The 26602-nt window shown below is 40.1% G+C and overlaps 1 protein-coding gene across 1 annotated transcript in view; it reads left to right on the top strand.

Annotated features, from left to right (window-relative positions):
- MORN1 (MORN repeat containing 1) overlaps window positions 1-26602 on the top strand; it is a 1183152-nt gene that overhangs the window by 1067990 nt on the left and 88560 nt on the right. Inside the window, exon 13 of the mRNA XM_078640924.1 lies at window positions 23990-24063. Within this exon, the coding sequence (XP_078497050.1) occupies window positions 23990-24063 (74 nt within the window). The remainder of the gene's footprint in view (window positions 1-23989; window positions 24064-26602) is intronic.

Below are 26602 nucleotides of genomic sequence, written 5' to 3'. Positions count from 1 at the left end.
GGTTAGGATTAACTGCATTTGCAGTAAGTAACATGTCTTCCCCTCCTGGAGGGGTGGGACGCTGCCCCCATCGTCAGAATCGTCGAGGGTGTAGCATTCCACGTTGTTTGACACCAAACACGACATGTTTTGATAAAGCCAAACCTGAGTTGCAATAACAGTAAGGATTATAATGCACTTAAGAGTATATGGTATGGCAGTATCACTGGAACAGCTATAGGGAATTGGTCCCGCAAGCTGCATACAGGCTCAGCTCATGCCAGAGCACTATCTCACATAAAACCAAGCACTCTGCCTCCAGGATTGTTAAGGCCTGCTATAGGAGTGGCTGATAGGTATATATGTGTCCAGATATAGGTTTAGACATAGGTATACTATATCTAAGCAAGGGGTGATTACACCACCTTGCTCCAGCTGAGTGATCAGCCAGTTGTGTCAATTTAAGAACCAGCCAGGGGTGGCAAAAGCTATGCTTCAGCCCCTGGTAGGCCTTGGATGCCCCTATGCCCTGGGCACCTATAGTGCACTGTACAGGGGCTGACAAGGAGTCCAGTACCAATGTGGTTATGTACCTATAGTACATGTCTGTGAATTTAGAGAGAGAACAGCAGGCTGTGGGTCTGATTAGCAGGCCCACAGCCACATTAAGTCGAAAACCAGTGAAGCAAAAAGCAAAAATTGGGGTGACCATAGGATAGCAGACCCTACTCTCCTACATCAGCCAACTGAGTCTTGAAGTTACCTCCTCTGTGTGGGGCTCAGCGTCGACGTTTCCATGTGCCAGACACCACTGGCACACTCCTTTTTTTTGGTAGCCCAAAATGCAGCATGTGCAGTCCAACCTTTGGTGCATCCTCTCTTTGCTGAGTCCAGGTAACAGCATGGCAGTCCTTCTTCAGTCCTCTCTCCAGCCCAGATGTAATCAGAGGTCTGGGTGCCGGGTGCTACTTTTATGCCAACTACGAGCCTAGGTGGATTTGGTGACTAGCTAGCCAATAGGCTAACAGGTCCCCTCCGGCCTGATGACGACTTCCTGTGAAGTGTCACATCTAGGTATCCCAGGCAACACTAATCTGCTCACTCTCAATAGGGCAGAACCATTCTCTCTGTTCTTTTAGCTCCCTAGTCCATCCGATAGGTTTGGCCACGTGGGGCTACACGCCCCTTGAAAAAACAGTTTAGCAACACATTTTCTTCTATGCCCGAGATGCCAGCCTGTCTTTAAAAACAAAAAGGCAGCCCCGCCAAAGCGTGACTACAATTTGCCTGTGAAAGGCAGCTTCCCCTTTGAAGCACACCTTTTGACTGTGACTGAAACTGAGCATCTGTCATCCAAAAGCGCACTAAGATATTTCATATGATGCTGGGTGCTAAACAGAAATGTGATACTATGGCTTCAAGTAAGTAAACATATAAATAAATAAAACAAATTTCGTTGCATGCACTGCATCGCATTTGGGGATGCAGTGCGCGCAACGAAATTTGTTTTATTTATTTATATGTTTATTTATCTGTAATCCTCCATAATCCATAGATTACTACCCCCCCACCCTGCCCCTCCCCCTCCCCACATCACCGCCCAGCAGCTACTCCCACCACCGACCGCTACTGCCTAAACCTACTAGTCACTTGATAAATTATAGTCCTAAATAGCTTATAAAGCTTTTATTTAATACTTTATTGAAGATTAAATCCTCTGGATCAGATAAAGAAGGGAGATAGGTATTAGCCGAGTTTTAGACTCTCTAATGAACAGTAAATTTGTACTGCTGATGTCATACATTCCCAACAATGATTGTCCCAGATTTATTTCCGACCTTACACTGAACGTTTCTAGTTACAGCCCATCATTGTAAATGGTGAATTTAATTGTATCTTAAACCTTCAATTAGGCACCACTAATTCTGCTTATTCTGGATGTATGAAAAACCTATGATCAAGTATTTTAATATGATGTCTGTTTTAGGCATGATAGCTTCCTGCAGGCAGCAACATTCACAAATAAGAGACTATACTTTTGCTCCAAACCACACAGGCAATGCTCATGAATTAACCTTTATTTAACCAATATTTTAATCACCAACCTGCACGATTGATCAAAATATGTAATCTCTAAAGTTACATGTAAGTGTTTCTTTCCTTGATTTCAAATGAATTGCAAAGATAACATTAAATAATTACAAACTGAAGCCTCAGAATGTATTCAATTAAAGATAGGTTCTGCCTCACCAAATGTGGTTTGGGATTCCATAAAAGCTTATGTTTGAGGCATAGCTCAATTATGTGCATACTGTATTAAGAAAACAGATTAAACATGAGAAAGCTCTTAGTTGGCAATCAGGAGAGCTAATAACATTACACATTAAGCAGATCAGACAAAAAATTCCTGATTCCGATCACACATAACACAATACATTATGAGGGTGAATTAACGCTATAAAAACAAGTAAAAAAGCCTTTCAGTCCCAAACTAAGATATTTGAAACATGTGAGAAATTCAGGAAATTACTTGTTGTTTTGAGGAGACAATTAGTGAGATTAGAGATGAGAATGGCCATGTCAGGCACCATGAGGAAGAGATTCTGTCTGTCATTGAATGCAACAACACTAATCTGCACGCTACTAATAAGATACTAATATATCCACTCTTCCCCAGTTCCCCACAGCATGGCCTCTTGTTGATGGCGGTACGTTGATGGGCGTGAAAGACCGTAATTACACTAATATACTGATGTATAGATGATCTACAAAATATTATCCTTCATATTCGAATTTACCTTAATGAAAGCAGTCTTCCTAAAATGGATGACCATGGGAATTCTCAGTTTTCAGCTGAATTCTCCATATAAGAGATCCTGGACTTTCCTCTAGGACCTCTTCCAAACCTTTAATATACACTTTAATTTCGTTAAATTAACTGAAACAGTATACCAGTCCTCAATGCTCAGATTCACATCAGTGACAGCATGTTCTCCTTAATTTCCATTTTTCAAGCCCTGGCAAGGGGTACCCACTCTCACCTGCCTTTTAACTGCCTAGATGAATACCTTCAATCACAAGTAATTACAATTCCTAATTTTAAAATTCCTTTCACACAATATTTACATATTACAGCATTCTATTCTGAGAATTATAAAACAACGAGCTGAAAATGTTGTACATCTGTCAGCCTATACATGTAATACTTATAAAACAAAGAATCTTAGCATGAGGCATCATCCAAACTAACCCTTGTGTCACTACATCAGATAGACATTGGGGTACTACGATGGTACCCAAAATATAGCTCTGTTTTGTTTTATATAAAATTACATCTCTATATTACAACAAACCAAAAGCCAATTATGAAAATAGAAAAATATCCTGATATTCTTGGTAGGCCACATTAACCTCATTAAAATTATGATTCTGGCTAATTTCTTATTTCTCTTCTGTGCCTTACCACGTAATGCTCCTGCTGCATACTCCAATCCATTAGAGTCTATTTCTAGGTTTACATGGCAAGAAAAAAACAGCAGATTCAGTAAACAACTTAAACTATTGATCAATAGATGTGGATCAGCCCTAATCGATTGGAGGAAATGTTACTGGGCCAGCATGAGAAGTTGTATACGGTTTTTATGTTCCTTTAAGATTGCTAATGTGTATTGGGTGCAACAACTACTTACCTATAGTTATAGTCTTCGACATACAAACTTGTCAATCCAGACTTTTGCCTAAAACTACTGGCAAGCTTGGCAAGATTTGGTTTCAGATTAGTTCCACACACAACCATTTTCCAATTCGAGAGAACTTTTGTTAGCCCGACCACTCTTTGGGAACACTATATTTACATCCTCCCCCACCCCACTTCTGTGCTTTGATACAAACCAAACCCCCAACTTCGACATGTAACTCTTGACAGCTATAACTGTGTCATAATACACTTTCAATCCACCCCTTTTGTTCTCTTTTTTTCTCCCCCCTTCACCAAGTCAGACTCACCAAGTCAGACTCATTATTTCTCCTTTCTCTCTAGATTTTTAACATACCCGTAACATTGTACAGGGGTTTCTCCTCAGAAATAACTCAAATGGCATCACTCCCTTTGTGGAGTCAGCATGTACTGTTCCACATGTTTATTTACTACTTTTCATCAAGACATTACACAGTATTCAACCATTGGGATAGCCTTTTATGTGTGTGATTACATCTCTTGATCATCCCATTGGTTTGGGGATGACGCACCGCACATCTCTTGTATGTGATCACTCTTGAACCTAAAAACATAGGCATGGCCCTCCAAGTCAACTGTACCACATTATCTGTCAACAGAGACTTCAGATTACTCTCTCTGGCAAAAACCTCCATTACAAAATGTAGGATTGAGGATGTAGAGATGTCTCTAACAACCAATACCTCAAGCAGATACATTCCACCACTATTCACTGGTAAAGGTCCCACAATGTTAAAAGCATAATCTAATATATCCCTTAGGCTTATACGCCATAACTACTGGAGAAAGCTACTCTGTTGCCTCAACAGTTTCAGTGATACCATCACTTTTGATACGTTCCAAATCGTTCTTGACTTGTTCCTGCAAGAATATGGGAATGCTTTTTTACTTTAGATATAACAGATATAACAGAACTGGCATTAAGTTTTAAACCAATTCGGTGCATATAGCCTTTCAGAAACACAATCTTTTCGGCAACAAAATCTGGAAAATCCTTAAGCAACATATCAGGACAAAATGTATGCAGGTCAACCTAATGCAATAAAACTTGCTGAGATGCATTGGCAGCTCAAAATGGTGTCACCTTTGTCTGAAACATAGATGTGCCCTTCGATAAAAATCCACTCTAAATTCAATAACAGCTTCAAAATAGCTGCCTAGATCAATAGGGTTACCCCATAGCTAAATGAAAGAAAATCCGCCTCTATTAAAACTAACTTTTCTTTGAAAAAACAGGCAAAATCTTCATCAGATATTAATGACAGGTGAGCTACAGTATCGATTACCATGGAAATAGCAACAGCATTCAAAGAGACCAAATCAGAAGAATACATGCAGATATCTTTGGAAACAGAATAAACATTGTGATAGATTTGCATAATAATGTCTTCATTTTCTGTATCAATCTCATTAACTTTCCCTTTTATAGAAGCACTTTTACAAAATGTGGGAAAATTACCCCTTTTGCCACAAACGTTATACACAGTGTGAAAAACAGAACATTCCTTATTGTTGGCCAGATGATTTGGATTATCACACAGAAAACAATCTTGGTTCTAGATAAATTAGATGACTTAGGAAGTTTTTTGGATTTAGACTCAACCTTTTGCACAGAAGAAGAATTAGAATCTGTGTTCTTCTGCAGTTCCTTGACACATGCCAAGGAATTTTCAACACTTTAGAAATAGAAATGACCTCACTCAATTAGAGATTGTCCTGAAGCCAGAGCTCCTCCCTGATTTTGTCAATATTACATTTTAGCATGAACTGGACTCTAATAGGTTCCACCACCGTATCATCAAAATTGTAAGTAGAGGCAAACTTCCTTAAGGCAGTTATGTAGTTCTCAACAGATTCTTCTGCACACTGTTCCCTCATCCCAAAAATACTACTCTAGGATGGGAGAAACTTACTGAAGAAAATGTCTTTCTATTTTTGTCAATCCCACCTCAAACTCATTTGATGAATGTGGATTTGAAACATCATCTGAAGTCTCAGGGAGATTCTGAAAAATGTCTTGCCCTTCAGCTCCCAGACAATGTATAAGCATAGATGTTTTCTATTCAGACGAGAAATTAGAACCACACATCTTTAAATAGTTAATAGCAAACCTTTTCTATTCTCACCAGCATAATGTTGGTTCTCCCTGAGATGGTAAAAAGAAATTTGGTGGTGACATGTTTGCATAGTTCTTAAAACACAAACACACAGCCAAATACAAAAAGGAACAAAGCAAGAATTACACAACTGACACCCAATCTGATGTCTGATTAATATTAGGAAAAAAATATAATAACACTTAAACTTAATTTGGTACAATATTAATGGGAATCCTCAAAATCAATTGCGTACAATAGCTACTGAAGAAGTGAGGAAAGTCTTGCCTCCGGGGACCTCAGCAGACAATCCGATAAAAACTAAAATGAAGAAGAAGAGTACGCATCCAGCACCACCATGCCAAATGGTTTGGTGAAACCAAGAAGATGTGTGACACATTTCAAAGAGAGGCCACACCCACAAGGGACCCTGCCCTCAAGGGTATACCGAGAGCAGGTGCATGTCGAGAGAAATGCATGCGGTCTACATAGCCCTGGGATGCATGCTGAGTTCCACCCGGACACATTTAAGAAGAGCCTCACAACGGGAAACAAGGTACTGGCACAGCACAGGTGGACTGTGCGATCCTGTTCTCACGCCCACTGCAGTCTCTGTGTGCACTCGCTCTCTAGCTCTCTCCATGCGAATCTACTGTACAAACAAGCTGATTGTGCAATCTTGAGCACACTGTGCATTCCTCACACTCACTGTCAAGGGCTTAGGCTCGAGGTAGAACCCCGTTGGGGAAGTAGAAATAGAAATAAATTAAAGTAGCGTAAACACTTCCATGAGATCCACAAATTTTTGAAGGGACAAGATTGATGCTTGGAAGGCAGGGCAACACTATTGTAGAAGCGCAATGAGGAGGCAAAAAGCAACACTACCTTATTTATAAGTGCAGGGGTTCCTTGCTGCCATGGGTTCCGTATCGATCATCAACAAACATGTAGTAATCAGTTTACCAAGAACAGATGAGACTTGAGTCCGGTTGCCAGCAGAAGAAGAGGAGTGTATTCGCATGAGCAAAAGGAACCCAGTGCACAGCCCATCGACTTCTTTGTTCCCCAATCTACTGCACATTGTTTCAAAACACAACATTCTATATGGAATGCAGAACACTCTGACAGAGCCTTCAATTGAAGAGATAAAGTACCACACCTACTCTATAAATATAGCAACATCCATCCATACGCCCAGTTCCCCATAGAACTAGTGGAACTAGCCCTCCCAAGTCCCCACAGTACTGGTGTATAATGTATTGTGTCGGTAAACCTTGTCTGTGTTACATAATTACTGTTTTCATTACTGGTCACTGTGATAAATTGTCTGTATTTTATCTCATCTTATCCAAGTTGAAACTGGCTGTATGTACAACCAACTTGTGCAGCAACAGAGTCATTTTAATATCAGTTTACATTTCTGTTTTATCTCTCTCAGATATGTGTAATACCATGCTATTGTCAATGTTGCAAACAGCTTTGAGAACTAGTAAGGACCATTTTTTTTAAAGTTGTCATGGTCATTTATCATTAGCAGTTACTTAAAGCCTGACGGAGACACAATGCCAGTCAACTGGGTGCAAGAACCAGAGGCACAAGAACAGAACCACAACTTTCAGTCACCTCTCAGGGCCGTATGGAAGTCTTGTCAATCTTGTTATCCCTTTAACCAAAAGAACAGTAGTAACTCCTAGTTGAACGCCTCATCACGCTCAGCATGACTGTTTTTTTCTCCAAGGGCAATAAAAGCCTGAACCTGGAATGCTAAATGGCTGGGTCTCTTTCTGAACCAGCATGGCCTTGCCATCAGAGATGAACTCAATGATATCAGAGACTTTCATTGGAAGATTGGCAGAGGAGTTGGTCTAACGGCTAGGGCGCTCAACCTCGGACCTGAGGATCGGGGTTCGAGTCTCGGTAACGACGTCAAACATCCTGTGATTCTGGGCAAATCACTTAATCTCCCCGTGCCTAACAAAAATGAATGTGTGTCCTCATGTAACGTAACTGGTGCTATGTAAAGCGCTCTGATACCCGATTCGGTTCGGGTCAAGTTTGCGCTATATAAAACTCTGCAAAAAAAAAAGGGGGGGTAAAAAGACAAATATCTAGGGATTCGATCTTCATTTCAATGACCAGCTGGCGAAGTTTAGTAAATGGTACCCACTCCATGTCATCTGCATTCCCCATGCCCTTTGATCTCATCCGTGGTCCTCACCATGCCATCAATCCCATCCTCTTCCACGGCCTTGGCCCTGCCTCTAAAGTCACCTCAGTGCCTCTCCTGTTTTCTCTGTTGGTATCAGTTTCCTCCTGATAATTAAGACTTCCTTCAGCCTTGTGATTTGTCATTTTACTTTTTGTCATAAATATTTCGTCATTGTAGATTTTGTCAGGTTATGTTTGTTATTTTCGCCTAATCCCCCATGCCAAAACTCAGCCACTCTGCACTTACCCTCATGCTAGCATTTCCTGGGGATCTGTGACACAGTCAGAATCTCTCTGTAGAAAGCTCTTACATGAACACCTCCTCTCCCTCTGAGTGATGAACTGCTCACAATTTGGTATCTTAATATTAACCATGGAAAACGATGACAGTGAAGATTACTGTTGGACCAACAAACACTGTGACCTGAAAACATATATACCGCCCCCAAGAAACAACTTGCCTGTTGCCTTTCAGAAGTAAATCTGGGAGTATGATTACCATTTAGGATACTTGAAAATCATAATGTTGAGAGAAAATAACTTATAGTTCCAATACAAAATGAGGACACCTTAGTTGTCAATCATTCAGCCACCCTCCTAGAATATGGGTTAAGGCAAATGTCTCTGCCCCCATACATCAGAACGTTCTGATCTCAGAGTAATCACTCAAGGCTGAAAAGAGATTGATATTTTAGTGGTCCCAGTTAAAATGCTGATAGTCAATTACGCTTGTGGACATGTGAGATCCCAGGTCTGTTTAAGCAGACCTGGGTTACTCCCTTCATTAAAAACCTTTCTTAGACCCTTTGGACACAAATAATTTTCAATTATTTTAACGACTCCTGAGTTACTTAACACTGTTAAAAAAGAAACGACTTGAAAAGCAACTTTCAGCTGCATTATTTTCGCTACGAAAATTCGTTTTCGGGAGATTGTCAATCAGGATTACTACCTCGATGTTTTTTTTACCAGCCAATCCAGTACTTTTCTATGGAGGCCAGCAAAAAAAAGATGGCAACCCTATTGTCAATCCAGGTTTCACCCACACAGAGGAACTGGGTCTTCTCTGCAAAACTGCCACTGCCACTGTGTCTCCTCATTGAGGTTATAGCATTTTATCAGTATGAATGATTGGTTGAACCTCACCTAAAAGCCTCACCAGTTCATTCACACATAAGGGTTTATGAAGCCATAAAAGACAAACAGCCATCCAAAACTCGTTCCGTTCACGTTCTCAGGCTCTCTAGATCTGAATGTACGCCAAATGAGCTCACAAAACAGATTGTAAGCACTGTATACAATTTCAGACTACAATAAAATGTAAAATTATTTTGTTGTGTTGGCCGAGCTAAGGCCATTCTGGTTAAGCTGAGGAAAACAAACACCAAAAGAAACGGCTAGGTTCCAGCTAATATGCTCACTGCCTCCCCGTGGTTCTCGGTTTTTAATCTGCGCTCCTTGAAAGCCGTCTTGACAGCAGCACTTTTGAATTTGTCTTGTTCCGGTCTCGCGCGCCGAAGCCCCCAAGGTTTCGTAGAAAACTCTTGAGCTCTTCCAGCACACTTTCTATTTCCCTCAGCGCTGGCAGGCTGACAGGTTTTAGGTATTCGATCCTCTAAATTATTAATCCTACCCTCTTCGGCCTCACTTCTAAATCTTTAACTCGGCTCAGGAGACACATTCTAGGCTTGTTTCCCCTCCTTAAAGCGAGACCTGTTTTTTTTTTATATCTCTTCCCTTTAATATTTCTTTGTAAAGCCAGACTGCACAGTTAATTGGTGGGGGGGGGGGGGGGGGGGGGGTTTGGGTTCGGAGTATTTTGCGAGTGTGAGATTCTTGTTGGAAATTACCGCCAAGCGGCCATTTTCTAGAGGCCTTGAAGAGAGACAGGCGAGGAATTTCCGTTTGCTGTGCTATGGCGACATTTCACCCTCAACCCCGCCTCAGGTGTTCTGCCCTTTCAACACTGGCTAATTTAACAGGTCGAAGATCGACAGAAAAGATATTGTTCTGTTTCTGTGTTTTCATGTGGGAGAACAATTCTAAATTCTTCTCCCTTGATATTTTGGCTGCAGGTGCCTTTCGCCATGCTCATGAGCACAGCCCTCCCTTTCAAACTCATTGGTTACAACATCACAGGCATTCCTCCAAGGTGTTCCAAGCCCAAGATTTTTAATTGTATTAATATTATTGTGCTCCACAGTCACCTAACCTTTGACCACAGTGTTTCACTAAAACAAGTGAGGATTCCTATACCCGGCAGAATTTCACACTTGCTAGTCAGCCACTGTTTTTTAGAGCAAAATGAAGATTCCAATAAAATTATTTTATTTCAACAAATTCTGAAGAGCCCACGTGTTTTTGCCCTGTGGAGTGGTGCTCTGTTGCACACTACCAAGGCTAAAATGTGATATTATTCATTTTGTAGCTAAATGCAGTCATGACGAGCTGCTTATTTTGAGTCTACAGGGCCGCTCATCAGCTTTCTTTGTGTGTGTGCATGCATGTATGGGTTCTTGTCCAGGCGTGTTCGACAAATGACTCAAGTGATGTTACATATGAAATTCCGTTTCACTTCACCAATGTATTAATGATGCAACAATTACTCTAGTTTTATTACTTTGAATATGTGTTGTTATTTAACGATATATTGCTTTTAGGTGTTGTTAATTAAATAATACACATTTTGTGAGGTCATAAGCATTGCATTTGGTGTGCATGTTATAGTTTGCATGGTTTTTGTGCGAGTTAGGATTTGCGAAGCTGAGCTGATACATTATATAACGTAAAGCTCAATTGAAAGGGGTGCCACTTATTTCATGGCAGCTAAGATCAGTTACAGCACAGTTCTGTATTGATGTCCTGTCCTTTCCTGCCCGCAATGCCCCCCACCCCTGCACTTTCCTGGAGGCAACATTCTCATTAGAGCAGCGTTAGAGCATAACAACCCATATTGGCATTTCATCTATTATTACTAACAGTCTTCTCCAAACAGTGATGTATGAGCTCAAGTAAAAATTCCCAACGCCCAAAAACAAGGTGGAAATGTAAGTGCTGGTGTGCCGTCTGTGAGATGTTAAATCACTGCCTCCTATTCCTCATCTAGACAATGTGAGCCCTCAAAGTTGCTGATTTATTTTTCCATGCTTAATATATTCCAAAATCTGAGATACCAATGTGTGATCGTAGGAGGTCACTTTTTGCCTAATAAAATCCTACGGCATGTTTAGCCACCCCTAAACATTGTAGTCCTACATACTATTCTGACTCGGCCATATGCTCACAGTTAGCTGGTCTTACCTCTAAAAGCAAGATTTTCAGATCAAAGGGGCGTGAGAAAAACAAGAATCTTCCTTAGCACACTCGCATTTTCCATCTGTAAGTGGATATGTTTGGGGCATCCTCACCATATATGGAGAATGTTGCCCACCACCTGCAACCCCCTCCAACAGTTCGTAGAGGCATTCAGTAACATTAGTGGATTTGAACCGGGGTGTGGTGCCAATCAAAAATTTGCTTTATTCTTCATGCTTATGGGGCATTTTTGTATAGCCATTCTTAAAGTAGCAATTCTTTGTGTGTGATGTGGATGTTCAAATATTTCTCATTTAATCTTATATGCCTGTCCTTGGACAGGAAGTCCTCCTTAAATATCATATATTACTTCAAAATCGTTCCTTTCACCCCTGTTTGTCTCCCTATCAACTTTTCAAATAGTGTTTTATTCCTTGCAGCTCCCTACTTCATCTCTGGGCGCATGATGCAGTGCCTAAACTGCATGTAACGCAATCTCTGTGTTTCCCCCAGCTCAAATTTCTTTAGACTTTGGTTGAACGTTTTAATATTTGTACCTTGCAACAAACTACCCTGCATCCTCGCTCCTTCCATTGTCTATGTAGGTTTGGGGCTAATGAGAAAGGTTTATATTATAAAGATAAGAGTATACTGGTGAGTATAATAAGTGCATATAAGGGTGAGGGAAAAGTGGTGATATTAGGTTTCTTGGGTACAGTGTCACAGACTTTATGGGATGTGCCAGCAGGGTTGAGAGATTTGTTTTGGTCTGGCTCGTTTTTTAAGCCAAATCAGATCTCACAGGGGGATACCAACTATTACATGGTCCATAAAAGAACTGCAATTCTAGGAGTGGGGTAGTTGTATGGTGACATTGCCATTGCTATAAAGCGTTAGCCAAATCCAATTTTCTCCATGACCAGTTGCATAAACATTGAGTCCACCCGTTTACAGGCTTTCTCCACATCCAATGACACCATTATTGATGGAGTGTTCTTTTATAAAGCCTTATCAACCAGGTGAAATGTCTGCCTAAAATCATCACAAGTCTGCCTAGATTCTATATGTACACGGATTAGCACATAGTAAATTTAGACGGAACTTGCCTAATATACTGGTGTGCGAAGTGAAGCATAATTTGATGTAAGTGTTTAGGAGAGCAAACCCTCGGGAGATTCTCCCATTACATGTTTATAAATATAATTAAAGCTTCTCCAGTGTCTTTCAACACTTTAATGTGTTGTGCAATATAAATCAGTAATTTCTCCATTTTAGGTGTTAACAAGAGCTTCACATGTTTAAAAATTGCCCTCCAACCTATCTGGGTCAAGTGGCTGATTTCTCTTCATGTCTTTTGTTGCGAATTGTATCTCCTTCTGGATTTTCAGAGACTTTAGAGGCTGTCATTGTTCAGTTGGCAAGCAAAAAAGAGGTAGCACTATTAATATTGTCTCTAAATATTTATAGAGTATTCCTCTCGTGTGTTCACCTTTCTAAAGTAGTCTCTAAAAGCCAATGTTTTTTCCTCCCCCATTAAGATAATACCCCTTAGCTAATTTAATCTCTTTTCTCTTTTCCATTGAGCTGTTGAGCTAAATAGAACCCCATTTTATTCTTCACAATGTAAGTGGATTTTGAAGTTATAATAATTAGAGTTCGGCCCAGTTAGTGTGGCTAAATTGCACTTGGATCTTTGTTTACTTACTCATATTTGCCAAGCAAGGTGCTTCTTTGTACAACCCTTTCCTTATCCTTAAATCCCCCTTCTAATTTCTGTGTCTCTATATTTGGATTAATGGATATGGGCTATTATGCCACTCTCACCATCATCTTAAGTGTATCCAAACCTCTAAAGGAGGAGAGTCTTCATTTTGCTTCAAACCAAAATACTCATAACATTATGAATCCGATGAATGTAAGGAAAGAAAGTATAGTTCTTGTTTTATGGATGTAGTTCACGCCAAGTATCTCTCAATTCTTATCTCTCAATGTAGAAACTGATTTAAAATGATCTTTGAGATTTTTATCTCCCACTACAAGCACTACCAGGATCGACAGCAAAACTCCATCAAAAAGGCTCTTGCATAAAGTTAGGAGCATACACTCAAGCTAAGGTAAGTGTGTGACTTGCAGGCAGGTTTGAAGTATGGTAGTAGGATATGCCATCCCTTCCAATCTTGACAGTGTTTACCACTAGGGTAGACCTCGGTGAATGGCGATGGAGACCCTTTTGCACTTGTGTGTAGTAGATGAATGGGAGCCCTAGGCCGTAGGGAATCTTTTCTTCATTATCTTTTTTTTTTTTGGTGACGTGCATTTCTTGGATATACACAAAATATATATGTTTGAATTGATTTAATTTACTACTAAATAGTTCCCTGTTTTGCTGGGGAGTTGAACCCATTTACATTATAAGAAAGTATATTCATCATAACTGTAGTGTGTAGAGTAAGGTGTCTCTTTTCTGCCATTTGAGGTGCAATGTGCGTTGTACCTTTATGATAGGTTCAGATGGGTTAGATATGTTGGATGCTGTCCAAGTGGTTATTGTCGGATATGCTTTCCTGCTACTTCTAGGTGCCCTTCTTGCAGCTCTTTCTAGTAGTTGAATTCATCCACTGTATCTCTGCATCTATGCACTTTGACGCCGTACGTTTGGGCCAAAACATTGTGCTCTATCCAAATGTACTTTTGGGTGGTCTGAATCTAACAGCAAGATGACCAATTGTGTCATAAAAGACATCATGTCTAATCCTTCCGCCTCTTCGAGGCATTTGACTAATACATTCTACCTCCTCCTCCTGTTTTCAATGTCTTCAAGCTTTATTAAGACTATTTGCTGATGTCCTTCCATCACTTCATATTTCTGTGATGCAGAAGACCTAGTGGCTTCTAGGGATTCTGCATGGCTCTCCACCTCCGACACTCTGGACCTATGGCATCTGCACATCTGCACATCTGCTGAGACCACCTATCTTTATGCCGAGTGAGGACTTAAGATCTTGAGTGCTATGTTCATTTTCTTTTCCAGGTCCACTTTCAGTTCTCTCAGGAGGGCCTGAAGAATACGCTGAAGGTCAGCCTCCCCGATCATCATTTTAATTTCTGGACCCTCTTTTGCGAGAGCACTGTCTCTGATTCAATCTGGGCTGTGGTTTCTCTAGTCTGTATATGTAGCATGTAGGGGAGCAATCCTTTTTGTATGCCTTTTTTCAAGGGTATTCAGTCAATTTATTTGTCTGGGTTTCTATCTGTGTAATCACTGTCATGGCTTGAGGACTGCCTTAGTCCTCCTTGCTTGCTGCAATGTCTTAACCTCATTATCGGCCTTCTCCAGCCCTCTTACTGGGTCCTGCACTATCCCTTTCCAGAAGAGGCATGCGGTTCGAGCAAGATAGTTGCTGTTATTTACACGTCCGTGCCCATGGTAGGCCCATTTAGTTTTCCCATATGTGCCTGGAGTCAGTTTGAATTCACCTTGTTCTCATATGTGCCATCTAATTTTTCTCAGGACAAAGAGAATGTGCCCTCCATTCTGTAATGGTGGCCAAAACAGGAAATTTGCTTTGTTGGCAAATAAATCAAAGCGTTCTGGCCCTCAAAGTTGTCCAAAATGGACAATGGGAGAAAAGACTTCCTCATCCAATCAGATTTGTTTATTTTTTTTAATTTGAGTCCATAGACCGTCCACCTATCCGTGTTTAAAATCCTCCGTGGACTAACTGTCCATTTAGCTCTAATTGTTTAAGCCTTTCAAGTACATGGTGTTAGCCCCACCACGCCACATTTACAGCATCCCATGTTGGATCTGCATGAAACATAACATGCCAACCCTAAACCAGAAATAATTTTTCTTGGGAAGGTTTGTGCAAATGTATCAAACTGTCCTAAAGTTACTAGCAAAATAAAAATCTGCTTTTCAACAGGAACTCTAATCTAACAATAGTCACTATTGCAAAGGCTGATGTAGTAACTCCATTAAGTTTTTTTCTGTAGAAAAGAGTTATATGAAAATGAAAACAAGAAGAGTCACTTTTTAACACCTGGTTTTTGCTCTCCTCTTTGATAGATCCTCACAAAACTTGCATGACAAAACCAAATCGGGTAAACTTTTTTAGAAACGTTTGTGCAGATTTGTCAAGGGCACCAGAGTTAAGAAAATAAAAACTCTGACCTAACCATAACTGCAGAGCCGCTATCTCGACCATCTGCCCTTCTTTCCTAATAGATATGACATGCAAAGTTTGCCTGCCTCCCTGTAAAAATTCCATCCAGCAGACATTCCTATCAGTAGCCACTCATAAAGATCTAGATAAGAAAACAGGTATAACTTTGCAGCAGCCAAGCCTGCTCCAGCAAACCCCTGTTTTAGCAGATGTTTGTCAGAATTCTAAAAATAAGCACAGTTCACTACACCTCAAAGGGACAGAGAGCCACGCGGCAGCCCTTATCCTGCCTGCGCGCCCATCTTCTTTCTTGATGGCTTCTTTCACTCTGTGTTTTTTTTCTTCTTGCCAAGAAGAACATCTCCGTTAGGTATTGTTCACGCCGGCCTCCAAAATAATGTCACTGCTCTTTTTGAATCCAGCTCTATGAAGCCCGCCTGCCTTTTGGCGCACAAAAAAAAAAAAAAATCAAATCAATGTATTCTCAAGGTCTGCGCCATTATTTACAGACCACTGCATAAATGGATTTGCTCTTAAAGAAAGTGGTAAAGTCAGAGCAGGAAGGCGAGGCGCAGTTCCATCTCTCAGCAGAATGCATTAAAGATGATAGGTTCTGTTAACCCATTGCATCATCTCTCTCGCTCAGCACGCAGGCCTTATTATTGTGACTTTGCAGCAGAGAGTTGAAAAGATAGGCAGTGCGCAATAGCACCACCCTTTCAAGAGGGACCTAAGAATTCTGTGCCACGTAGCGGCAGATGCTCAATGCACATTAGGATCAGAGGGAAAAGCATAACAATTACCCATTAAAACAAATTTTCAATGTGGTTTATTGAACTGTGAGTTTTCAGGTAATGTGTATTGTAATCTTTTTGTAAAGCATCTTTCAGATTTTTTTTCCACAGAATAATCGCAGTTGCACTTGACTCCCATTTTGCCCAACTTTTTCCATAGGCAGTATTATGAATTATTCCCCGAAGAAAATATGACAGAAAACAGGCTTAACCATCCCAGCAAAATCAAATCAATTTTCAGATTTTGCCATGAAGGTAATTGTCATCCAGATGGGTGGCGTCAGACAGAAACACAGTATAAAGGTATTGCACACTCCCAAAAGCTGAACAGAGGACACAAACCAAGCGGCTCATTAGGATGACGGGCAGACTTGGTCCGCCCGTCATCCTGTCGGAATTCGGGACCACCCGCCATAAGGGCGGGGGTCCCGTGGGGGGTAATAGGATGTGCCCGCCACAGTGGCGGGCACAGCCTGCATTTTTTAGCATTGTGGCGGGCGGTGCTCTCTGCACCGCCCGCCACAATGCTAAAAATGCATTGATGCATATGCATAAACAAAGCGGCAGGCACTGCGCGGTGCCTGGCGCTTTGTTAATGCAAATGAAGAGGGGTACCACAGGTACCCCCCGTGTGCACCCCCCACCTCTCTTTCACTCTGGGGCCCCCCAGAGTGAAGACCGCATGCCCTTCCGTGGCGGCATCACCGCCGCTAAAAGGCACCTAAAGACGCCCATCATAATATGGCTGTCGGTGTCTGATAGACACCGCCACCATATTATTCCTTTTCCGCCCCGGCTGCAAGGTGACCGGGGCGGAAAAGCGGCGGAAGGTCTTTCCGTCCGCCGAGGTCCCCCCGCCATACTAATATGGCGGGGGGGGGAAACGAGGGTGGGTGTCGGGTGGATTGCCCCCGCCAGGCTGGCGGTGGCTACCGCCAGCCTGGCGGGGGCAATCCGCCCAACATCATAATGGACCCCCTAATGTTGTGAATTAGCAGGAACAAATATGACTACAGCGGATACGTGAGTACATAGAAAAGCTAGCACAGCAAATTGCGTAGAGTCGGCATGGTCCTCTTTTGCAGGTCTTCTGTCATTACCCTTGCCTTTAATGCACTTTGAAGGTACCCTAAATACACTATACACGTTATAAATGCATGCTATATGCATACACGCTGTTAGGTGGTGGCAAAAAGCAGCAACTGAATAAGTTACAACTTGAAGCTGCAATATATTAATCATTTTTATTTAAAAACAGCAGGTGAACTAAGGTCCAAAATAAGGCTGTATCACTGGTGTAGTCCCTCAATTGGGTCTCTTGCACTGGCTTGGTGCAGGTTGTTCCCCAGGTCAGTAAGAACGGACCCCTGGAAAACCCTATATTAACTGTTCATGAAGTCCCTGACGTTAGGCCACTACCAGTTTTGAAAGTGGTTACTGACGCTCAGCTGTTCTCTATGACTTCTCTATGACCACCAGTACTTGGAGGCCTCAATTAAGTTGACCTCTTCGACCTCGTGCACACGTTAAAATGGCACCACTGTCAACCTTTAGTTGGTTCTACATGCATTTCTTTTGATCCAACTTTAGCAACCCTGTCTATCCCATTTAAATTTATCTTTATTTATTTTAGAGCAAAAAATGATCGTATATGAAACTTATTCCAAGATCATACAAAGGTTTCATAGTAACACAAACGTTGCCCACATGAGAACCCACATCATTACCTTCCTCCAACGTGTGTCTGATTTTTCAAAGATGTACAACAAATGCAAGAATCATAGCATGAACCTTTCTAACAACCAAATGGCTACCTGCAGCATGCTTCCTTAGCATCCACAACCAACAGCATTCTTGAGACATCTTGTTCCCACCTTAGTTCAGAACCCTTGCATAGCTACATTCCAACTCTGTCGGTTCTTTAACTGTGATTCAAGGTCAAATGTATTAACACTCTAGTGCATCAGTAAATATAAAAACAGGTCCAGCAGACCATTAGCAAAGCCAATAAATTTGACACTCCCATTCGAACTTTGCCATAAGTAATAAAAAGTGCTTGCTGCAGTGCTTAGCATATACAATGCATGAATGAGATAAAGCAGTGTTTCCCAAAAAGCAATAAAAAAGATGCCTTTAAATTTTGTGCCTATCTTGTCACATTTGCTGGTGCTTCAAAGAGAGGGGTAAAATGTCGATCTATGTCTTCTGACATATTGCTGCTTATTCTTTAAACATAGAGATTGGTGTTTATTTTTCTTTCACTAACTACAAAGGTAGAGGAGTTTTAAAAGTGAACTATGTGACAATCTTGCTAAAGTATAGTGAGTGTGAGAGGAAAGGCTGTAGGAAGTCATTTTTTTTGCATCACACAATAAAATTTAAATACTTGTAAATGAACTGTATGCATTCAACAGTTGGGAAAGCAAAAATGAAGGACTTTTTTTTGTAAATCTGAAGTTTGCTGGAAATAGATTTTAACTGGATCCAAACAAATCAAGACACTTTACTTGGTGATGAACATATAATAAATATTCAAAGAAACCCAATTTCCACACATTATCATTTGTGTGCTATATAGTTTCATCAATAAAACTGTATGTCTACACACATTTCATAGCCTTTTCAATGGAAAATGTGCTGTCTGTAAATTACACTGCACTACCACACGAGGCTTTAGTTACATAAAGAAATTACCCAACCTCATGGCCATTAAAGGTAGGTGGGTCGTAAAGGTTTTTTGTTATAAAAATTGGGTGGTGGTTCCAAAAAATTTAAAGACGCGCTGAGATAAAGTATTAAATATGTGAAAACAGAGTGCACTTTTCAGATGTACAGTCATCCCTCATGCATTCCAATGATGCACCAAACAGCCAATGAAAAGAAGATGAAACTAAAATACTCCTGTGGTTTGATCCACAATAAGGATGACATTGTCTCAACCCAAGGGCTGAAGGAGGGTGAACCAAATCCCCTTAGGTTATGTACAGAATATATTATGTTTGCCATTAATGGAGCATGCGTCATTATGTGTCAAACCAAAAAAAGACTGTTGTTCCTTCTCTTTACGGGCAAAGTGATGTACGAGGAAGGGTTACAATAATTAAACACATTGGTCATCAAATAGAATGGTAACAGGAGTTAAAAAGGAGTTTTTAAGGAAGGGTTTACAATGAAAGACTGGAGCCCTCTTCAAATAGGACTAACAGGGAGAAAGACAGGAATAGTGTGGTAAGGCCCTAAAGGAGGTCCCTACAGGAGATAACGAGGTGGGGTGCGGACAATCAAACGTGTGTAGAGGAACAACTGAAATTGTGTCGGGGAGCAATCAAAGGTGTGTGTCATTGTTGACGTTTTCAACACGACTTGGGTCTGCCGCTACTTTGGCACGATACTCTACCTTCTGAAGGGTCTGCATTTCTTTCAAAGATTCTTGCTTTTGTATTTTAATTTGATCGTTTAGTTGGTTATGGTATGGATGCAGAAAGTTATATTTTCCTTTTCTTTTCTGAGCTAGAAAATTCAAATGATAAAGTTTTGGATGAAGCCAAAGAGTGCAGGAGTGTAACATACCCCCTGCGATGCTAGGAGGCCCTCACCCTTTAGTGGCCCCCTAACCTTTGAGGGGGGCACCGTTCAGCCCAAGGTGAATGAATAGCTATGAGTTAAGGGAGACTCTGGGGTCCCTTCGTCATATTCTGCATGGAGCCCCCTTATTTTTCTTTACTTATCTGAAAGAGTTCTCCTTCAGAAGGCAATTTGGAAGTCCCTTCAGTGTTCCAATACTCCTTGAAGAATCCTCTCATGTTACCGCTTTCATGGTGTTACGCTTCTACTGTTTACTTGCCTTGTAAGGCAGAATGAAAACTGAAAACTGTAAAAACATTTAGAATAGAGCAGGGGTCTCCAATCTTTTCTGTAGTAAGAGCTACTTTTGCCGAAAGAAAGTCCTCTCGAGCTACTAGAAAATATTATCACTGTAAAATAGTAATCACACAGGTTAACATTATACTATGGACACCCTAAGCAGGATTATCCGTAGGGATCACGCAAGCCTTTCAGGTGATGCTACCAGCAGAAATACCAGGAAAAAAGCACATCCTTTTTAAATGCCTCCACCAGACTATTGAAATAGCAGCCAAAGCACCAGGTGTCCTCTAGCAGAAAGGAACACAGAAATAAGTCTCTCATTCAGTTATCAACTTAAAATGTGTTTTGTAACTACGAGTGGAGACAGCCATGAGGCAGACCTCATAGGCTGACACAATATTTGTTTAAGTCTTATTATGAGGCCCTGTCATTAGTTTGGAAGCCTGCTACTCTAAGGGTCTTGAGGTGAGCAGTGCTGCCTTCTTTAGTATGTGCAGACCCTCTGAATGAGGTAAAGGGCACTATTTCACATCTGAGAGCTACTTCAAGGCATCTGGTGAGGTAACGGTAGCTCCTGAGCTACTCGTTGGATACCGCTGGACTAGAGCAACCGCACAAATCATCGAGGTTACAGAAAATCTTATGGTAGTTTTCATTGCCCAATCACATCACCAAAAAACACGAAGATTTTGTTGCCCATTCCCTGTATTGAGGAACCTCAGGTTCCACAGGATCTGAGCATCATATCAGACTCTGGCAAGGTCCCTGCTTACACCCAGACTTCCAGTTACAGACCTCTACGCACACTTTTACAGAGACGAGGCTGCAGTCCGATTCCTAGCAACTTTCATATACAAGTAGATGCACTGAGATATTTGGTTACGTTTAATTATGTATGGACGCCATGGGTTGAAACGCATTGACCTATCAAGGCAGTTTGAAGTCAAATTCTTTGGTGGTGATTTATACATTGTATCACATTTACCTCTTTTGCTTGTCAGCCTCCTAGACTAAGAACTTCCTCCCAAAACCAGAGTCTATCTAACTGTACTGGGCACAGTTACACCCTGAAAATATACCATTACCAGAGTGGGAGAACATGTAGCAACACTATTGTTTTAAAATAAAAAAAAATATCAAATACAAATTGAGAATGTAGGCATTATGTATCAATCTCATTGAATAACACAAATAATACCAAACTGACGACATTGATTTTACAGGATGTTTAATTTGAGTCAATTGCTAATTTTCAGTCATAATCCACCCTTGGGCCGATTTAACTGCCTTTCTCTCATAACTAGGTTTCCTCTATATCCTATATTCGAAATGTATTATTGTTAGTATTATTATTATCATTACTATTATTATTATTCATGTGGCTTATAAAATGCTAAATTTACATCATGCAATAAATCTGAGGTCCTAGCAATACAGAAAGTATATATAATAAATGTCCATTGAGGTATATTTTTCAGAATATTTAGTAATTTAAATTATATAATTGATACTCCATAAACACAGAATTATTTAAAATGAGCATGTGGACAAGAAAGAGTCATTTACAGTCATTTACATTTTTGCTTGAAAAGACATAGACAAATATCAAATAGTTATCAATTGAACATATTTGTGCTCAGTGTGAAAGGTGAATACATAAGGCTAGTGATCAAACAAGAAGAATGGTGACGAAATAATTGTAGAGCATTGAAGGGCTTTGTAGTCCACAATCAGCATAGAATGCATTCCAAACTGTGTTTGTGCCCATATATGTCAACAGCATTTCGATCCATATGTAGTTTATAGGGTCATCATCAGGACGAGGAATCGCCAAGTTTGTGTATCGGGATGTTTCTGGTTTTGCACAAACTATAGCAACCGAGAAATGGCAGCAAAACATATATAGAGCAAAAGTCTATGCTATTGGAGTCTAGCTGAGGGGAGGGTTTTTAAGTTCTGATATTTCTTATTGTGGCCCATTGGAACATTCTTAGCAAAAGATGGCGTCAAATGTTTATTTTAGCTTTTCTCGTCATTGGAGTTAGTTTGGTTTCTTTGAGATAGGTTGAAAAGCATTTTCCATAGTGTTGGACCCAGCACTTCCAGGGATCATCTTCCCCATTTTAGATTGCTGAAGTGGCAAAGTGGGATCTGACGTGGAAATGCTGAACAAATGTTTCTTGTGGAGATGTAATGTGGTGTCAGCTTTTGAAAATATTATGAACCTTGATTCCAAAAACCCTTGTGGATCATGCAAAGTGTGCTAATTGTAATCGTTTCTCCGACTGGGAGCCTCTGGAGTCGTTTTAGAGGTGGATTGTCTTTACCAAATTTAAGTAAGGTCAGGCGTGCCTTGGTGGATTGATTTTGTAGTCTCTGTTGTCTTTCAGTCATGTTTTTAGTCAATTAACTGTCCCAACACAAGTATCTTGTAAGTTCAATTCGGTGTGAGGTTTGCAGGAGAGGTAATATTTTTCAAAAGAGGGATAGTTAGATTTGACCCACTGTTAATTAATTTACAGGGTGAATGAGACGGTTCAATTAAAAATGTTCCTCAGGTTTTTGCTTTCTACAGTAGTTGGTTGGAGCAAGTCTTACACTTGAAGACCATTGAAATGGCAGAGATGTATTATATTGATCCCACAAGACTGTGGTTTCCAATTTTGATAATCCAAACAGAGACAGTGGGCTCTCAAACCCTGTTGTATATGGTCTAGTCAGTTAGTGATTTTATTGTGTTCCTCTGATTTATACAGTACAAAGAAAATTAGTGAGAAAATCTGTCAATTCTTCATCAACTAGATGTCAATCCTACTCTCAATGTTCCACAAATCTGTTTCTTTGTAGTTTATTATTAAGTTTAAGTCACTTGTTTTTGAGACAAAAAAGTTGATGTAAACAGGAAAAAGACAGGAGAAAGCAGCAAGAATATGCTCAGAATAAAATTGAGACAGTCCAAGACAAGGTCAATGTGACAAGGTAGGTCCTCCCCCCCCCCCCCCCCCCCTTAAGCATGCAGATACGTTTCAATTACCCTTAGTGAAGGCGCTATCTTATTTTAGGAGCTGGGGCCCTGAGCTGGCAGGGGTGCTTCGCTGTATTCTGTTTTGAAAAGCAAGCTGTTACCACGAAAGTTTATTTTTGTTGTTAATGGAATTAAGTAATTTTGAGTACATAGCCGAGCACTTTGTCTCTAATATATCGAGGACCACAAACACAGTAGGTAATTTAATTTAGCCATAAAACCTAAGCGCTGTTCTAATCCTCAGTGATAGTGATTATAGGTGGGATAAGCCGAATTGAGATTAGGGCCTAATTTGTTTATAGTTTTGCTGATGCGACACAATTGTGACAGATATCTTGTCTCCTGTGTTACAAGTGCATTAATTCTTATGGCACTTTTAATGTGGCAGAAGGGATTTCTAGCATATTTGTGAATATATTTACAGAGTATCCCATCCACTAAACTCTAAATCAGGCCTTTAATCACATTCTGAAAATATTATACCTTTTTAATGTGTTTGTAGGCGGGGGCTGGTAAACACAGTTCCAAAAGCCTAATCTGCACAGAGCGATGACTTCCTCTAGTGTGTGATGATGGTGAAGAAAGATAGAAGCAGGGCTGTACTGGCCGTTACAGGCACCAGGCATTTCCCCAGCAGTGTTGCAATATCGGCCCCCTGTAACAAAAGCGGGAGTGGTGCATTTTGCTAGCACCCCCAACCCTCACTGGTTGTTTTTCCCAGTCTGGCCCTGAATAGAAGCTGTGCAGAAACTCATAATGCATAAACCTGTTTGCAACACTGTCCGAGTGTATGTCATGTGAACACATGTTTTTCCCTTTTGTAGATCTGAGCTGACAGTCAAAGGAAGCAAATCAAAGAAGGAGCATGTAGTGCCAGATGACACTGTTGTAAGGCCAGGTAAGTCTCCTTTTCCTTCTGGTGTCACCTGACAGGAATAAGGAATATATCGTGAAGCAAATCACCTACATAGCCAATGGGAAAGATTAGACTTCAGAATGGCGCCTCTTATGACTCAGGGGGAAGGTTACCAATTGTATTCTAGCTTTCAATGATTGCAAGTGCAGCTTATGGGGAAGGTCTCCTGTTACCCTGTGTGCTCTCGTGGCCCGGGAATCTTATTTTTCAAAGGTGTGTTTCTGTGGATACTGGAGAAGATTGCCTTTCAAAATATTGCACCTGTGGTGGATGTTATTGTTTTCAATGTCTGCCCCTTTGGCTTCTATAGAAGAATACCATCAAAAGTATGCATCTGCCTCATGTCAGAAGAATTACCTTTCAGAATTATGATCCATGCCCGATGAAGATTGTGCTTCAAAATGACAGTACAATGTACACTTGCAAAGATTGCTTTGTATATTATACCCCTGTGTGAGTGAAGAGGAGATACCAGCTAAATACCTTTGAATATTGATGCCAGGCCTTTAGTCTGATCATTCAGCGCATGGCCCTTGACAAAAATAGGCTACACATTAGAGTTGATGCCTCCTCCCAATGGTTTCAGGCTCTTTGTATTAGGCTAAAAGGGTTTATAGATTCATGAATTTCCTGCAAATTGAACTGTTCAGGATAGCATTCAACTAGACCCTGCTGTACAGGGGAATGTATGATGTTACAGCACATACATTCACAACGCATGCCATCACAACAAAACTTTTACAACGAAAGATCCATAACAACGCATGCCATTACAACGCATACCATTACAACGCAGATGCTATTACAACGCATGCCATTACAACGTAAGTATAGGTAAGTATTTAATTGTATTAATATTAATTTAATTTTAATTAAATTTCAAAAATTGTTTTTTAATTTATTTAAATTAATTTTTACTTTTTAAAAAAAATAATTTATTTAAATTAATTGTACATTTTTTAAATATATTTTAAGTAAGAATTTTAACTCCTTGGGGGTGTAATAGTCGGGTAAATGTTGGATAGTGTAGGGGTTAAAATTACTATTCTAACTCCAGGGGGTTTAATAGTAGGGTAAGTGTTGGATAGTGTAGGGGTTACAATTACTATTCTAACTCCAGGGGGGTGTAATAGTAGGGTAAGTGTTGGATAGTGTAGGGGTTAAAATTACTATTCTAACTCCAGGGGGGTGTAATAGTAGGGTAAGTGTTGGATAGTGTAGGGGTTAAAATTACTATTCTAACTCCAGGGGGGTGTAATAGTAGGGTGAGTGTTGGATAGTGTAGGGGTTAAAATTACTATTCTTACTCCAGTGGGTGTAATAGTAGGGTAAGTGTTGGATGGTGTAGGGGTTAAAATTACTATTCTAGATCATGGGGCTTTAATTTACATAAATTAAATTAAAATTAAATCTAATTAAAAAATTAAAAATTATTTAAGTACATTAAATTATAATTAAAAAAAATTAAATGTAATTAAAATGTTATAATTATTTTAAATACATTAATTTATATTTAAAAAAAATTAAATTAAAATTAAAAATATTTTAAATAATTAAATTAATGTTATTAAATTAAAAGAACATTAAATTAAATTAATATTAATACAATTAAATACTTACCTATACTTATGTTGTAATGGCATGCGTTGTAATAGCATCTGCGTTGTAATGGCAAGCGTTGTAATGGATCTTGTGTTGTAAAAGTTGCGTTGTGATGGTAGTGCGTTGTGAAAGTTGCGTTGTGATGGTTGTTTCCCTTACAGGGCATTGAGTGAAGATTACCAGACAATGGATCTCCAAGCATCCAGTTAAACTAGTCTCCCTCATCTGGTGTTACTGCTGACCTGGAGGGGACATTGTTAAGTATGTAATGTGATACTGCAGTAGTAATACTTTCTTGGTACAATATGCAGTTCATAAACATATTGGATGTAAATCCCCACTTCCACCTCCCCTATCTTTTATATGTGGAATTGTCCACACATATAAGTTTACTACTTAGTAGTAAATATGTGAGGGTCCATTGAAGTTGTGGGAAAATGGGTGATATTTATAACAAATTAGGAGGAGTTTAGGGAGTAATAAATAGGGTTTTAAGGAGGGGTAAGGAGGTGTTTATGGAAGGACTTGCTAATACAAACTAAAAGAGTAAGCCCATTGCAAGGCAAAAACGACACTTTTAAAATTATTATAGCCCAAAAGGCTGCAAAGCATTGGTAAATGTACTCCAGCCAAGCCTTGACAAGCCATGACAATATGGTATCTTCTTTGAATGTGAATAATGTGCAAAATTAGTATTAGATATTCAAGTGTATAACAAAAAATGTTTTTTGTTTTTTTTACAATTTCTTTCCCCTCTCATTTCGAGGAAATAGTCCCCTTTGTTGCACGGCATAATGTCTAGGAGGCCATTGAGAAAACGTATGCAATTTTGTAGAATCTTGTAGAATGGCATCCACATTAGGAACTATGGGCATATGTATCAAGCCCTTTTCCTGTTCGCAAACGGGCCAATTCTGAG

This window comes from Lissotriton helveticus, chromosome 5_1 (assembly GCF_964261635.1).
Source record: "Lissotriton helveticus chromosome 5_1, aLisHel1.1, whole genome shotgun sequence".
Lineage (NCBI taxonomy): Eukaryota > Metazoa > Chordata > Amphibia > Caudata > Salamandridae > Lissotriton > Lissotriton helveticus.
Note: the sequence above shows the minus strand (reverse complement) of the source record. Positions and strands in the feature narration are given on the sequence as shown.